The sequence below is a fragment of the Rhinopithecus bieti genome, unplaced genomic scaffold (assembly GCF_001698545.2).
Source record: "Rhinopithecus bieti isolate Rb0 unplaced genomic scaffold, ASM169854v2 scaffold_40803, whole genome shotgun sequence".
Lineage (NCBI taxonomy): Eukaryota > Metazoa > Chordata > Mammalia > Primates > Cercopithecidae > Rhinopithecus > Rhinopithecus bieti.
This window is the reverse complement of record NW_016816762.1, coordinates 881697-897797: the sequence shown is the minus strand read 5'-3', so window position 1 is coordinate 897797 and position 16101 is coordinate 881697. Positions and strand designations below refer to the sequence as shown.

The 16101-nt window shown below is 50.1% G+C and overlaps 1 protein-coding gene across 4 annotated transcripts in view; it reads right to left on the bottom strand.

The window, feature by feature from the left end:
- Nucleotides 1-15758, bottom strand: part of UBASH3A (ubiquitin associated and SH3 domain containing A) — a 44762-nt gene extending 29004 nt beyond the window's left edge. For 3 of the 4 annotated variants that reach the window (XR_001882081.1, XM_017855225.1, XM_017855227.1), the window contains exons 1-6: nt 15516-15758; nt 13287-13340; nt 10122-10308; nt 6733-6931; nt 3342-3511; nt 999-1207 (exon numbers count right to left, since the gene is read on the bottom strand). Coding sequence is in view for 3 of the 4 variants with exons in the window: in XM_017855225.1 (XP_017710714.1) it covers nt 999-1207; nt 3342-3511; nt 6733-6931; nt 10122-10308; nt 13287-13340; nt 15516-15628 (932 nt within the window). In the remaining variant the exon portion in view is untranslated. Of the gene's footprint in view, nt 1-998; nt 1208-3341; nt 3512-6732; nt 6932-10121; nt 10309-13286; nt 13341-15269; nt 15471-15515 lie in introns of those variants that run through there. The other variant, XM_017855226.1, reaches the window with a different exon arrangement.
- Nucleotides 15759-16101: the final 343 nt, after the last annotated feature.

Genomic DNA, 16101 nt, shown 5'->3' with positions numbered 1-16101 from the left:
ACGGCAGAGAAAGCCCAGATAACCATTAACAGATTGCTAGTGCAAATAGGGACGTTAAAGGTGAATCCTCAGGGGAGAACTCAGAAAGGAATATGAAACATGTTCCAGGAAATCGGAACAAGGAGGATCCTTACCATGGGCGCCAGAGAGTCTAACAAAATTGTCCATGGAAAGCAGGACTTGTAAGCGATGATGTTGGTCACCTAGCTAAGGCTATTTCCATGCAAAGTGTTAAGCGTATCACCTGGTTTCTTCATGTTATTTATAGTGAAGCGGGAGAGGAAAGAGATAAATTGAGGGAAGAACACTGAACAAAGAAGAACCGTTCTGAAAATCCTTAGCCTCACCAGATGATGCTAAAGCGCTACAATTAAGGGATTCTCCAACTGATGAAGAAGCAACTCACCAGGAGCCCTACAGCTTCAAGGAAATCACTTCCACCAACTGTGTATGCTCAGGTGAGGGCGTGAAACCTCAGCTGGGAGCCCAGCCCTGGCAGGCACCTTGATTACAGCCTTGAGACCCCGAGCTGAGGACCCAGTGAAGCTGGACTCTGACTCTCAACCCGTAAATACAATAAGATAATAATTGCACTTTGTTTTAGTGGTAATTTATTACACAGTCATAGAAAACTAATAACACGCCCTAGGACTTTACAGTTCATACACGGAGCAGAAGAATACATAAACCCAAGCTCAGGACCTCTGAGTATAATTTATTATATTTGTGATAAGGAAGTAGTGTTTTGCAATAATTTGGGGATTACCATCTCAAACTACTCTAATGCAGAGTAATTAATTCTTTTTTGAATGTTATCATCAGAAAACCACGGATGAACCAAGATGCTTACTATATACCTGCAGGAATTATTTTGCCAGCATAGAGAATGCAATTTTACCAGTAATGGAATGGCCTAGAAGCACACTGTTTGCAGGTGGGCACTCTCACACAGTAACTCAGACAGAGATGATGGCGCTGCAGCCAGAGGCAGCACTCACCTGTGCTTAACCCACGTGTCAGACTCGCTGGCTCGATCTGTGTAGTTTTCAGGCAGGAAGCCCCGGCAGCCTGTCCGCTGTGAGATCCCAATCACCCAGCCCTCGCTGGCTTCGTCCTGCTGCGTGGGGTCCACAAAGATGTAGTCACCAGGACTTAGCGTCAACTCATCCACGTTCTGGGGTTTGTACTGGAATAGGGCTCTCAGGGTCTAGAAAAGAGGCAAGGGGTTTCACATCTCTAGCAAAGATTTACATTGGAAAATGGCAGCAGTAGGGGCCTATCACCAGCTACCTCCTGCTTTCTTCCCCTCCAATGTGTTCTGTGTCTTCAAGACGCTGTCCAAAGCTTTGTCTGGCAATACATAGCATAGAATATAATGAAATGCAGCATAGAATTCTTTGGATAGATTTAGAAATACATTTTGGGGCCAGGCGCGGTGGCTCACGCCTGTAATCCCAACATGTTGGAAGGCCGGGGTGGGTGGATCACAAGGTCAGGAGTTTGAGACCAGCCTGGTCAATATGGTGAAACCCTGTCTCTACTAAAATACAAAATTAGCCAGGCATGGTGGCAGGCACCTGTAGTCCCAGCTACTTGGGAAGCTGAGGCAGGAAAACAACTTGAACCCAGGAGGCAGAGGTGGCAGTGAGCACCACTGCACTTCACCCTGGGCGACAGGGTTAGACTTCCTCATAAAAAAAAAAAAAGAAAAAAAAAAAAAAAAGATATGAGTCGGGGCTACGGTTGTTATAGGGTATATAGTATCTACCCGCTAGTATTATATATATATATATACATATTTTTTGGGGGGGGATCTATCCATCTAGGTACTTTTTTGTCTACAAAAGATCTGAAGGCATAAGCAGACTTTCACATCCGCCTTCCTCAGTGTGAGGTTATTGACACCTTCTCGTACAATACAGAACATGGTGGATTCATCCACATGCGCTCTCTGGGTCTGAAAGGAGCGCCGCACACTTCATTTCTAAACCCATCAATTCATGGGCAGGAAGTCCCAGAGTGAGGTTTTGCTTAAATCATTCTTGAAAGTGAATTGTGCTCACTTTGGCAGCACGTATAACTAAACTTGGAACCATACAGAGAAGATGAGCATGGCCTCTAAATGTAAAAAATAAATAAATAAAAAAGAACTAATAAGCAAAACATGTATTCATAGATCTTTACAATAGTCCTTTTCTTTCTGCCTTTTTTTTTTTTTTTGCCAGTCTTGCTCTGTTGCCCAGGCTGGAGTACAATGGCATGATCTCGGCTCACTGCAAGCTCCACCTCCCAGGTTCGAGTGATTCTCCTGCCTCAGCCTCCCCAATAGCTGGGATTACAGGTTCATGCCACAATGCCCGGCTAATTTTTTGTATTTTTAGTAGAGACAGGGTTTTGCCCTGTTGCCCAGGCTGGTCTTGAACACCTGACCTCAAGTGATCCACTGGCCTCGGCCTCCCAAAGTGCTGGGATTATAGGCATGAGCCACCACATCCGGCTTCCTTTTCTAATATTGCAAATGCTTCTATTTTGTTGAAAAATGTCTGTGCATCTCTAACTCATATATAAAAGAATGCTGGTTGTAAATTGCACAAGAAAGAGAATGTCTTTAGAGAAGCAATAGAAATTTTCTTTGCTACTGCCATATCTCCCTTGGAGGGCTCCAGGGAGTACATGCTTTCAGGTGAGTGGCCGTTCATTCATCTGTTTCTTTTTTTTTGAGACGTCTCGCTCTGTAGCCCAGGCTGGAGTGCAGTGGTGCGATCTCGGCTCACTGCAAGCTCTGCCTCCTGGGTTCATGCCATTCTCCTGCCTCAGACTCCTGAGTAGCTGGGACTACAGGTGCCCGTCACCACGCCCAGCTAATTTTTTTTTTTTTTTTTTTGAGACGGAGTCTCGCTCTGTTGTCCAGGCTGGGGTGCAGTGGTGCGATCTCGGCTCATTGCAAGCTCCGCCTCCCGGGTTCACGCCATTCTCCTGCCTCAGCCTCCCAAGTAGCTGGGACTACAGCACCCGCTACCACACCCGGCTAATTGTTTTTGTATTTTTAGTAGAGACTGGGCTTCACTGTGTTAACCGGGATGGTCTCGATCTCCTGACCTTGTGATCCACCCGCCTCAGCCTCCCAAAGTGCTGGGATTACAGGCGTGAGCCACCGCGCCCAGCCAATTTTTTGTATTTTTAGTAGAGACGGAGTTTCACCATGTTAGCCAGGATGGTCTCGATCTCCTGACCTCGTGATCCACCTGCCTTGGCCTCCCAAAGTGCTGGGATTACATGCGTGAGCCACGGTGCCCGGCCCATTCATTTGCTTCTTTTGAGCCCCTGCTCAGCTCTCTTACCTGGTAGTGCACAAAGCGCATGTCTCGGGAGTAGAGCGCAGCAGTCCACTGGCAACTGTGGCCCAGGGGGATGGCTCTGGCCAGCTGCTCCAGCGTCCTCTGGTGGTGGGGGTAGAACTTGTGGGCCAAGGTCAGATGCAGCTGCTTCGTACAAGGCTTCACGGAGCAGTCTGTGAAATCAGGGGAACACAGAGGGTGCCAGGGCACCGTTACCTAAATGTCTCCTTCCTCTGACCTCCGTGCTTCCTCAACAAGGCAAGGGCTCTCAGAACTCAGAGCTCATTCGGCCTGCTCAGAATTCACATCATAAAGGAGATGGCTGGATCCCTGCAGATTTTTCCAGGAAGTAGGAAAGAGGAGGATATGGAGATGTGGGTTCAGGGTCTTGGGGGCCTATCAGTTTTCAGGCTAGCTGCCCGAATGCACGGTTCAGATGCACAGAGTAAACGACTGCTCCATTCCTGGGCTGTGCACATTACCCAGTGGCCTGGACTTGCAGGCCCGAGCTCCAGTTCAATGGCTTTTTGTTTAATTTCAAGAAAAAACTCTTTAGGCAACAAAACTACAAACCACACAGTATCTTTAAGGTTCACCTTGTTGCGGTGAAGCAGGAAGTCCTGGGAGTGGCTGAGCCTCAGGTCTTTCTGGGTGTCTTCTGCCCCTACGGCCCTAGGCCTCCCTGGTCTGCAAGGGGCTCTCAGGTCAGTAAGCAGAGCAGCTGGCGTCACTCAAGCAGCCAGGATCTGATTTCAGTTGAGCCACAAAGTATTTTATGTCCTAGGGAGGCGGTCGGTGTCTTGACGGGAACAGCACAGACTTTGGTGTCGTATAGACCTAGTTTTAGGCCGTGCTGTGCACCCTTTTGCAGGGCGACCTTGACCAAGCCTCTGGGCCTGGCCCAGTTTCTGCTTCAGCAGCATTCGCTGGAGGACGGCAGCGCCTGCTTGCCAAGGCTGCGGTGGGAAATCAGCCTCCTAACTTAAAGTTTCCTGCTAGAGACGCTGTGTCAGTGTACAGAGGTCCCCTGCCCCCACTCCACGGCAAGGCACTGACAAACAGGATCTGCTCATCCGCTAAAATAGGTCAAGGGTGATGCAAGTCTTTCCCTGGAGCCCCGAAGTTGGGGCCCACTGCTGTCTCCCACGTGAGAGGTGAGCCTTTAGAGGCAAATGGGAAGTTCCCACTGGTCTCTAGGAAAGCCCGAGCACTGAAGCTACGCAGCCCAGAGCGGCGTAAGTGTGTAGGTGGTGGGGAAATTCCTTTTCTGACTTTTGTTTTTAGCAGTCGGGGAAGACGGCCTTGCCATGTGAGTGAGTGTAGCCTGGTAAAGACCCACTGCCGGTTGCTGACGTCACAGTGAGTCACACCGACTTCTGAACGGGCCCCTGTGTTTCCTTCTCTCTGCGGACCTGTGCCTATGGGTTTCACTAGGGAGGGCCAAGGCAGGCAGGGTGCCTCATGCACTTGCCCCAAGAGGGACCTTGGCCACTTCAGAGCAGTGACTGGTTACTCATCACTGAGAGAGGCCTTCTACCCCCTCAGTGTCAGGCTGAGGGCATGGGCCATGGAAGGGCAGGACAGAGCCTGCTCAGGGTCAGGCCGTGGATGTGAGGTCAATGCTGGCTCCCACAGGAAGTGGAGCTGCCTAGCATGAACCCAGGCAGCGTGGAGCAGGACAGAGCTGGGTCCCAGCTCCACCAGCCTGGTTAGGGGACTAGATTGGTTTCAAACAACAGACATTTATTTTCTCCTGTGTCTGGAGACTAGAGGTTCAAAATCAAGGTGTTGGCAGGGCTGCGCTCTCCCTGAAAGCTCCCGGGAAGGGTCCTTCCTGGCTTCTTCCAGTTTCCGGTGGCCCCAGGCATCCCTCGGCTTGTGGCTACATCACTCCAGTCTCTGCCTCGGTCAGCACATGGGTGAGACAGACAGTGGACATGACTTGATTAAGGTCACGCCACTCATCCGTGTCTCTGTGCGGCCTCTACACTTACTGGGACCCACCCTAATCCTGTGTGACCTCCTCCCAACCAGTTGCATCTGCATAGACCCTATTCCCAACTGAGGTCACATTCTGAAGTTCCTGGTGGACATACATTTTTAGGGGACACCACTCCACACACCACACACAGTGACCTTGGGCAGGCACTTTACCCTTTTCAGCCTCAGTCTTTCTGTTTTTAAGATGCTGCCAGTGAGGTTCACTGGGGGAGGGCCTGGGTGTGAAAGAGCCATCATTTGATAAAGGAGACTAATCCACAAAGACTGGGGGTGACTTTCTAATTATCCAGCAGATTCGATCTCCAGACTCACAAGCTGCCATCTAAGTGGAAGCCCAGGATTCATGGATGGATTTACAGGCCAGGATCTGTGTTTCATACATGTCTGAGGACAGAGACAGACACACTCCCGGGGAGAGAAAGTGGGGAGCCCTCCCACCAACGCACTGCAGCCTCATCAGATTTTAGAGTCGGCAAATCACGGCAATACTGAGTGCCTTCTGTGTACCGGGAACTATGGTGGGATGGGCCACAGACTCAGGCAACGTTGTTCTTGAAGAGTGAGAGCCCTCATTGTTTTGTAGAGAAAGAAAAAGAGACAGAGACAGTGGACATGACTTGATTAAGGTCACGCCACTCGTCAGGGACACAGAAAAAAAATCACATCTTCTGACATCAAGTCCACAATCCTTTCCACTAAACCCGAGTGGTAGCCTTGGTCTCCAGCCCAGGGCTGGTGTTCGGAGAGAAGGGAATTTTGATGATTCTCAATATGAGTCTACATAATCTTTCCCCGGAGAGGCCAAGGAGAGAGCACTAAGCTCATACTGAAAATACAGAAATAAGTCATGTAGGACTTGTGTGTCTCCCACTCGAGGCCGAGCGGGGGAGGCCCTGACTCCCTATGTGCCCTAGCCTCCAACCCCATCACGGTCACCCACTCAGCCGTGATGCTTGGCACACCCTTCTGGGGCACTTTCCCAGGCTGTTGGCATATAGCTAAGCATTTGAAAAACCACATAATGGGAACAAAGGTTATTCCCGCCTAAAGAGAAGACCAAAGCTGGTCTGGAAGCCTTCTAACGGCTTACATTTTTGAAGGATGTAGTGGCTCAAGAAGGGAGGCGCTAATTAAATTGTTCAGCCTCAGGTTAAGGCCATGTCCAGGCGCCTGGCTGAAAATCCAGAAGTGGGAAATGGAAGTGCCTGGGTGAGGACAGGTGCAGCCACTGAGCCTGGAAGAAAGCCCATCCAGCCATCCCATCGTTGCTGCTGGGCTCTGCTCCCCTGGAACCCACCCACAGAAATCCATGTGCCAGGAGCTTGTCCCTGCCGCACAGAGCTCACTCGCTGTGAACCCGGCCCTGTGTTTGCCACTGGTCAGGGCTGCCCACCTGCTAAGAGAGATGCTTCCGTGGCGAAGGTCATCGCGAATTCCCGGATGACGTCTGCGGGGCTGCCGTTGATGAAGAAGCCGAGGTAGCTGATGGAGGAATGGAGAGCCAGGGGCACGGCCACGGGGAAGGAGCCCAGGAGCCTGTCTCCAGCCCTCTTCAGCGCCTCGTACAGGCACTCCACCTTCTGGTCTTCACACTAAGGGGACAGAGACAGAGCCTGTGTTTCCACACCTCTCATCAGAAGTCATCTATTGATTTAATTAATAACAATCAGGCAGCAATTCAAGTGAGATTCTTTACTGTTCAAAGCACTGCAACATAGTTTATCACGTCCTGTGTGTCTGGGGTAATGGATTTGTTCTATACCTGGACCTCGGTTTTTCAAATATTTCAGGTAAGTTTCTTTGCGGAATGGAGTCTCCTTCAGGTGCCCAGGTTGGAAATCCCCTGCTCCTTGAACTGCATCCCCTCCCTCCACCGCATGTGCTTGTCACCTGCCAGACCGTTTCTGCGGTCCCATGACCCACTGCTTTGCTCAGGTCTGCATGATTTGGCTTCTGGAGGTTTCTAGAAGACTCCAAGTCTGCCCAAGCACTGCTCAGAGCCTGTAGTGAGGGGGACTCAGCTGCACTTCCAGCTGCGGGGCCGCCGTCTTGTCCACGGCCGAGCACTGAGTCAGGTTCCACAGGGGCCGCCTCTAAGGACTGAGGCTCTGCTCTGCCTCCAACCCTCTCCTCCTCTTTTGCCTTCACCAGCAGTCTCTCCCCTGTGCATCTCCTGCACTTGGAATTCTGCCTTGGGGTCTGCTCCCTGGAGGACCTGAGTCTGCACAGCCCCTGGCCCGGCCTCCCTGATGCCCTCTGTGTGGCTGTAGGACCCTCTTTCTGATGCAACTCCCACCCCTGAGGCCGCAGGCTCTCTGTCACCTGGAGAATCCCTCTCGAGGGTTCAGCCTGCCCACAGAGCCCGACAGGTGCTGGCCCGACAGCCTTGCCCATGGGGCTCCAACCCCCATCCTCCAGCCAGACACAGCCTCTCCTGGCATCTGGGCTTGGTGTTGCCCACTGCCCTGGCACGCTGCTTCCTGGGCTTGAAGACCTTCCCAGTGCCATTGGCCACATCAGACCACAGGGGAAACCCAGACACCACATCCTCCTGGCGGGAGATGGCCTGATCCCTTCTCTTCCCAGCACCGGGCTGCCCTCGGAATTTTCCATAGTGCTTCTTACACAAGCCCAAGTATGAGGCCAGAGCACAGTGTTTAATGCAGCTTCCATCTCCCTGTGGACAGGCCAGGCTGACATTCCTCCCTGTCTATTTTGTCTGCAGCCCTCAACGGCACTCAACACAAAACCACCCAGTGAACGCATGTCCATTCCTGAATCCGTCTTACATTGTGTTTCTTCGCCTCAGATATGTAATTTTCAAGAATAGTCAGGTTATAAATGTAGCTGTGATCAATATCACACTTCAGAAGATTAGTGTTTTCATTTTACAGCATCAAAGGTACACAGTGAGTCTCCGTTACACTCTTCTGGCTGTGAGGGGAGCTCCACTAACCACGGCCAGGCCGGACCCGGGGTGAGGGACTGGGAGGAGCTAACAACAGAGGGAGGTGTGTGAGTGTGTGTGTGTCTGCCTATGTCTATATGTGTGTGCGTCTGTGTGTGTCTGCATATGCGTATGTCTATGTGTGTCTGTGTGTCTGCGTATGTCTATGTGTGTGTCTGTGTGTATGCATGTGTGTATCTGTGTGCATATGTGTGTGTGTGGTGCTTATGTGTGTGTCTGTGCATGTGTATGTGTGTGTATCTAATGTGTGTCTCTGTGTGTGTCTGTGTCTCTCTGTGTGTGTCTGTGTGCATGTATCTGTGTATTCCTGTGTGTGTATATCTGTGTGTATCTGTGTGCATGTGTACCTATGTACATGTATGTGTGTCTGTGTGTGTCTGTGTATGTCTGTATCTATGTATCTATGTATATATGATGTATGTCATGTGTGTATCTGTGTATGTCTGTATGCATGTATGTGTGTATATCTGTGTGTGCATGTGTAATGTCTCTGTGTCTATCTGTGTGTGTCTGTGTGCCTATATCTGTCTGTATGCATGTATCTGTGTGTATCTGTGTGCATGTGTAAGTCTCTGTGTCAATCTGTGTGTGTCTATGTGTGTGAGCTATGTGTGTGTCTGTGTCTGTGTGTGTGTGTGTGCTTGCGCCACAGTTGACTGGGGAAGGAGCTGGGGGCCAAGGCCTACTCTAATTTCTGAGCTGTGTCACACAACTTGGGCTGCCTTGCCTTTCCCCGTTAGCTCCAGAAGGTGAGCCAGAAGGGAGTCTGCTTGTCACAAGTGCCATTGATGTCGATGTAGGGTGAAGACTCTCTCGGTTTGCCTGGGGATTTCCCAGGCTTAGTCCCGTGTTCTGGGAATCCCTGCAAGTCTCGGGCAATCTGGGGTGGTGGTTGGAGGCTTTGGAAGGCGCTGCTTCTCCTGGGACATCTTCCAGAAATCTTTTCCCTGCAGAGGTTTGCATTTCTTCTTTCCATCTAGCACCGAGGGGCCTGGTGTTGGAATGGAGGGTTCCTTGGGCCCTGATGGAATCCCTTGAAATGGGTGGAACAAATCAGTTTGCCAACAGCAGAATTGGGGCCAGGCCGTGGTAGCGGAAGTGGGTGTGCCCTTCCTCAGGCCCCTCCGGCGGAGCTGAGGAGGGCAGTGGCTGTCTGTCCCTTCCTTCTCCTTATTTTCTCCTGAGCAGCCCCCACATCCTTCTTGCTTTCCAGTGCCCCTGTGGAGCTGCCCGCTGGGCCATTTTGTGCCACCGTGGAGCTGCCCACTGGGCCATTTCTTTCTGAATCAGAAGGCTGGTCCCTGAGACAGGGAAAAGTTTTGCATTTGGGGGTAGCCAATAATCACCCGTCCTTGAGTTGACTTATCACACATTTTGGAAGGGCCAACTCTGTTTTAGGGGCTGTGCTAGTTTCTGGGGGTGCAAAGAGGAGTGACGCATCTGCCTTCCCTTGAGGGACTCAGTCTGGTGAGGGATGCAGTGCTGCCCCAGACACATGGCCCATATGATACAAAATTGCCACTAGACACCTGAACAAGAAAATGGGTGGCAACTTCTTTTGCCTGGGGAGCTGGAGAAGACTCAAAAAGGGGAGAGGATAAATGAGTTGGGTTCTGAAGGATGAATAGGAGTTGACCAGGTGAAGGCAAAGAGGAAAATAAAAGACTGCTCAGATGAAGGTGCCAGCTAATGATGCAGTTCTGGACCATCCCGTTTAAATAAGTCAACCTTGTCCCATCATGGCCTAGTTAGCATAGAAAAATGCCTCCAGCTGCGGTGATGATGAGCATCGAAGGCACACTGGGTTGACTCACCGTGAAGAAGTCACAGAGTGTCACATGTGGGAAGACCTCATGAGCTCTGTTCTTTGCACACTGGCGCTTGCTCTCTCTCCAGAACTCTTGAAGTTTTTCCAGCAGGGGCCCCGTTGGACAGAGGAAAAGGGCATACTCCTGGGGGATGGGGTCATCTAGGGAAGGGTCATTGCAATGATCATGCAGCCTGCAACAGAGAGCAAGCCGGCTTCACCCACTGTCACAACGAAAAGATTTTTCCCCTTCGAGGACACACAACAGAATGACAATGACAGCAATGCAGAATTATAGAGCACATTGAACACATCATATATGCTCATGACATAAATTAATCTCACAGCCATCCTACTGGTGGGAGGCACCTGCAGCAGGGCTGTGTGTGGCACAGACCTGGTCAGTGCCCATGCTGCTCTCAGACCCACCTTAGTCTGATTCCAAAGTCAAAGGTGGAAAAAAATGAAAGGAAGTTGACATCAAGACCCAAAACCTGGTCTTCAAATGATCTGTGGGCCCAGCATCTCTTTGATGGTGTGGGAAAATTTTGTGGAAAAACCTTATATTTGTATTTTACCTCAAACTTCAAATTACGTATAAAAACCAAAACCAAAAACCTAGACAAAATTTAGGTAGCTACTACGTTTCTTTAGATTCAGACTGTTATTTTGCTTTATTTTATTTTTGAGATGGAGCCTTGCTCTGTCACCCAGGCCGGAGTGCAGTGGCACGATCTCAGCTCACTGCAACCTCCGCCTCCTGGCTTCAAGCGATTTTCCTGCCTCAGCCTCCTGAGTAGCTGGGATTTCAGGCAGACAGTTATTTTAAATTAAAGGAAAAATGACGGATGACCCAACATAGGAGTTTTCGTCACTAACAATAAAATGAAAATAAAGTAGCTCTGAGACAGCATTTTCTCATCTGTCAAGTTAACAAAGATTTTTTAAAATAAAAAGTATAAAAGTTCTGCTCAATGTGCCAAAGGTGAAGCAGGACTTAAGGACGGACTTTTCAACTTTTATGTGAAGCAATTTGCCCATAGGTATCGAGAGTCTTAAAATGCCCACACCCTTTGAACGAATAATTCTACTTCCAGAAATTTCTCCTGAGGAAAGAGCACGAAGTACTGTATAGGTAAAACTTTACACGTGAAACATTTATTTAGGGTTATTTAGAATAGGAAAGAAGAAAAACTCCATAACTGATAGCAAATCTATTTATCATGCATTCATGAGAAACCATGGTTTTGAAGAATTTCTAATTACTCAGCAAAGTGCTTATGATATAATTTTCAATTTAGAAAGCAGTATTCAATCACTGAAGGAAACAGAACGTATGCAAGACCATATTCTCTTCAGTAAAAATCACAAAGGAAGTTACCTCTCCTCTCCATCGCGATTCCTACCCTCCCCCTTTCCAGGGCTCAGCCCGGGGGTGAAGCTGCTTTGTCTTCTCTCAGAAATCTAAGTAATGGACTTATAGATAGCACTTGTTTTACATAAAGCATAAGCTGTTGTTCAAATTATTCTGCAACTGGCATTTTTCCTCCACCATGTCTTTGCAATTAATCCCCGTTGCTACACACATGTCTAGTGAAGTTTGTCAGTGTGAATTTGTTAAAGGCTGTGTAATAGTTCATCGTGTACATATATAATGTTGCACTTGTTCATTCCTGCATTGATGAACATCTAAATTATTTTATTTTAAAACCATTTAATAACCCTGTAATCAAGATCTTTGTACATGTCTCTTTAGGCGCCTTGCGTTTCTCCAGGGAATCTGCTTAGATCCTCAACGGAGGCTGGTGGGCTGTGCACATTGCCAGGGTTGGCAGACACCCAGCACTGCCTCCCTCAGTGACACCAGTGACGTGTGAGGCCCCCCTCTTCCCTCATCCTCATCAATGCTTGGAGTTACCTTGTTTGCTCTAAGGATATCTTAATTTGCCCCACCTCCCTGGTTACTAGTGAGAGGTTGGGGTGCTCTTGACGAGTCTAGGGGACCCCAGTGCCTCCCTGTTTTTTGGTGGGTTTCCCAGTCTTATTGACTGGGTTGCAATGGACGGGTGCTGGCCATGCCCCCTCACAGCAGTGGGCTTGTTTCTGATTCAAAATTGGCAACTGGCTTTAGTGGGGTGTGTGAAGGCATTGCCCATTTTGCCGGTGGCCTACACTTTCTGGAGGAGAAGGAGCATCCCGTTGGGAACGCTGCACGCTCAGAGGCCCAGGATCAGTAACTGCCCTCCTGCTTTGGGGAGGGCTCCAGCCTCCAGGGACCTGGCTTTTGTTATTTGATTTTCCCCGTGGCTATCTCAGGGCAGAGGATGAAGGACTCCCCACAGCACATCCAAGTGGGAGAGGGTTTTAGAGAACTGGGGGCCCTCCTCTCCATCCCCAGAGCGGAGAACAGGCCCATGGCAGCAGGTGGCTTGCAGAATCACTCATGCAGCTGGTACCTAGTGAGGCCACCTCGAATCAGAGCCCTCACCTGACCCACACACCTGGTGCCCTTAGAGGGCTTCATGACCACCAGTAAACTCCCTTCTCCTCAGAGGCAGCCCAAGAGTGTGGTTGCCGCTATTTCTATCAGCAAAGATGTCAATTATGTCTCAAATCTTTCTATCAATAAACACAAACATCCTCCTATCTATCTCAATCTTGTCCATCGTAGTAGGCGGTTGAGGAGGACTTAGTCAAACACAAGTATGCAAAATCCTAGCCTACTCTTCAATTACTCATAGAGGTTGAATATTAGCAGTACTAATATATAACCCAGATGTTACCATTTTTACCCTAATTATTTACTTTATTCTAACAATTACCCTAATTTATGTGCTTATCACAACACAACAATTATGTCTTCCCCATTTACTCAACAAAGCACATGAACCTGTACTTCTTGGCAATCAAATTGGATTGCATCAGATTTGTAAGTGAAAAAAGCGTTGTTAAAAGTTCTGTCTGTTTCTTTCCAAGGTTAACCAGAGCCCTGTGCCCCTCCCTCAGTGTACTGTGGATAGGCAGGGAGATTATTTTGTTTTTCTTCCTCAGTGGTCCCATCCCACCCAGAGGCTCCTGGCTTTTCCTGGTGTCCACCCTGGTGGGAGGGAGTCCTCGAGCACAGGGCATTCAGTCCAAACACCCCCAGGTCTACAGGAGCAGCTGCACTCACCAGACCAAGGCTTCCTCCGCCGTCTTCCTCCCCGTGGCTGCCAATGCTTTCAGCCTGCAGAAGAGCAGACACAGGCACAGAGTCACGTCGCCCATTCTTGGGAAAAGGGTCAGAGAGGCAGGGTGTAGCCCTGCACACCCAGGATCTTTGGGATGTGCTCTGAAGAGGGCCTGATGCTAAACTTCCAGCTGGCACGTGCCCAGGCGCCTGTCCCCTGAGTGCTGCCATTGTGGTTTTGGACAATGCTGACCAGCTCACACCTCCCCATCACTTTCCTTCGCTGGCTACCTGCTTCAGAACGGGGTCTCAGTGCTGAGGACCTGACCTCCACCTGCCCTGCAATCCCTCTCCCTGGCCTGCCCCTCCCCACTGCCTAGAGCAAATGGACCCACCTTGTGGAAAGTGCCCCCAGCTGGGACACATGCTTCCCTGACAAATGCTTCCTTCACTCCAGCATCACTTAGTGAAACAGCCCGATCCCTAGGCTCGCCTCCCACACCTCTCCCCCGCTGGGAAACAGTCCTTCCCAAAGCACCCAGGCAGGCACTTGTCACGGCTCGCACAGTCCCCTTGCATCCACGGCTCTCCCCTGCTAGACCAAAGCTCCCTGAACGCAGGGCTGAGTCTTATTCATCATGGTAACCTGGGACGTAGGTACATTCCGTTGAATTGGGCAGAACTGGACCAAATGAAACAGAATGGAATAAAGCTAAGGTAATTTATCAGGAATGTGTACTGGAAATGGCAGGCATCCATGAGGAGCCCACTACGTGATGCCCAGTGCTGCTATTTGGGTGGGTACCGATGGGGCTGTGGCCACCTGGAGAGGCTTGAACAGGGCAGCCTTGGTGCAGGGCCCTTACTTTGAGGTGCTCTGGTGTGGGAAAATTAACACACATTTCTCTTCCTCCAACATGTGTTTAATGTTTAAACTGGAAGGAATTTTGAGTAGGAGTCCATGCTACAGGTTTAGTAGTAAAATCCAGCGTGAACTCCTTCAAAGGCATGGAGACCTGGTTCGAGTCCCAGCCCCTAATGCACTCTCTGGGCCCAGTGTCCTGCCTGCACTGGGTGGCAAGCAGTGGACGAACGCTGCCTTGTCTGCGCTGCCTGGACGGTGCCTGGTGGTCGCCCTGCACGTGCCTGACCCCACTCCCCATTCAAAGCCCCCGGCTTAGCTCGAACATAACAGTGACGACAAAGCACTGACTTGGGGAGAAGAAAGGGGTTTTCTAGCTTCAAATTTACTTCACCCAATTTGGCCAAGCTTTTGTTATAGTGTAGAAGGAAAGTTTAGCTCCTTCCCCAACCCAAAGTTACCTACAGTGTGTTTCTGATACATTTTTCCATGTGAAAAAATGAATGGGTCAGATCTAGGGCACTGGTTTGCCGTGAAAGCTGTTAAGCCAATGTTGGTATCATGTCCTCCCTCTCCGAGAGTGGTAACTCCGAGGGCTAAGCTCTTCCACATGCAGACCTTTCCCTTGGGTCAGCAGGGTCACGCTCACACTGTGTCTAATTTCCTACCCATTTATTTCGTTATCAGACACTCAGGGGATTCTCCCTGAGGACAAGTGACTTTCCCTGGGCAGCGTGGAAGCACAGCCCTGCTGACAGGTGGTCCTGGTGGTAGAGACGCAGCGGGCTTTGGGGCCTTTCACGTTAGAGTTTGAACGTCTTGAAATGCCACCTTCAGAGTCACTGAGCTGCACACAAAGAGGTTACAACCAGGCCCCAAGCTCCTCCAAACCCCCAAAATGGAGCACCCGGAGTAATACATGGCTTCTGATTTTCACAAATTTCAGGGTCTCCCATTCAGCCAGCAGAGCAGGTCTTTAAAAGGTCAAGAACATCAGAGGTATTCTTTTGCCTCCCTCAGCCACACATAAACTAACACTGATAATACACACACACTAACACTAATAATAGCTGATGAGCTGAAAAAAAAAAAAAAAAAACTCATAATGTTTTAAGAAAGTTTACCAATTTGTGTTGGACAGCATTCCAAGCTGTCCTGGGCCACACGTGGGTTGGACAAGCTTGGTCAAGATCATCTCATTTACGAAAAGCAGAAGAGGGCCCTGTGAAGACGCAGTGTCTCACCCTGCAAGGTGCACTGCTTTGGCAGGAAGCCATGCCCTCCACCCCTGCAGCTCCATGCCAGGGGCCGCAGCAGGGTCTGGTTCCAGCCCTGCTGGCTGGGCCCCGGGGTCTCTGGGCAGTACTCACGCGGTATGCACCGGGAAGCCCATGGCCAGGAGGGTCTCCAGGAGTAAGGGGGTGCTGCGGCCCTTGAGCTTGTTGGAGACCTTGGCGTAGAGCTGCGTCTCCTCGGCTGCCATCTCTTCCTGCCTGTAGGCCAAGAAGCTTGCCTGCACAGAGAAATGAGGAGATAAAGCAAGAGGGGGAGAGGCAAGGCTGAGGCTGTGAAGAAAACCTCAAGCCCTTTTGATCTTTCTGACAAAAGTTGATATCCTGTTTGCATGAAATACCGGTTTTCAGAATTCTGTTTGCAGGATGCTGGGTGCGGCGTCCACCAATCCTAACTGTTTCCTCCATGGGGTTCGAGGCTAAAGGTCCAACTGAGCCCCTGCGTGGGATCAGCCTCTACAGGGACTTGTCTAGTGTTTGGGAGCAAGAACGCGTGAGAGTGTGGGGGAAGGAAGTGGGAGGAGAAGTCAGGGTATGGGTTCCCTCCTGGATCCTGCTGGCCCCCTGCCCTGACCCACCCTGGATCCCAGGCTCCTTGTCTGCGAACAAGACATTAAATCCCACTTTATTGATTGTCTCTGCTGGAAAACTTACTGGTTCTTTC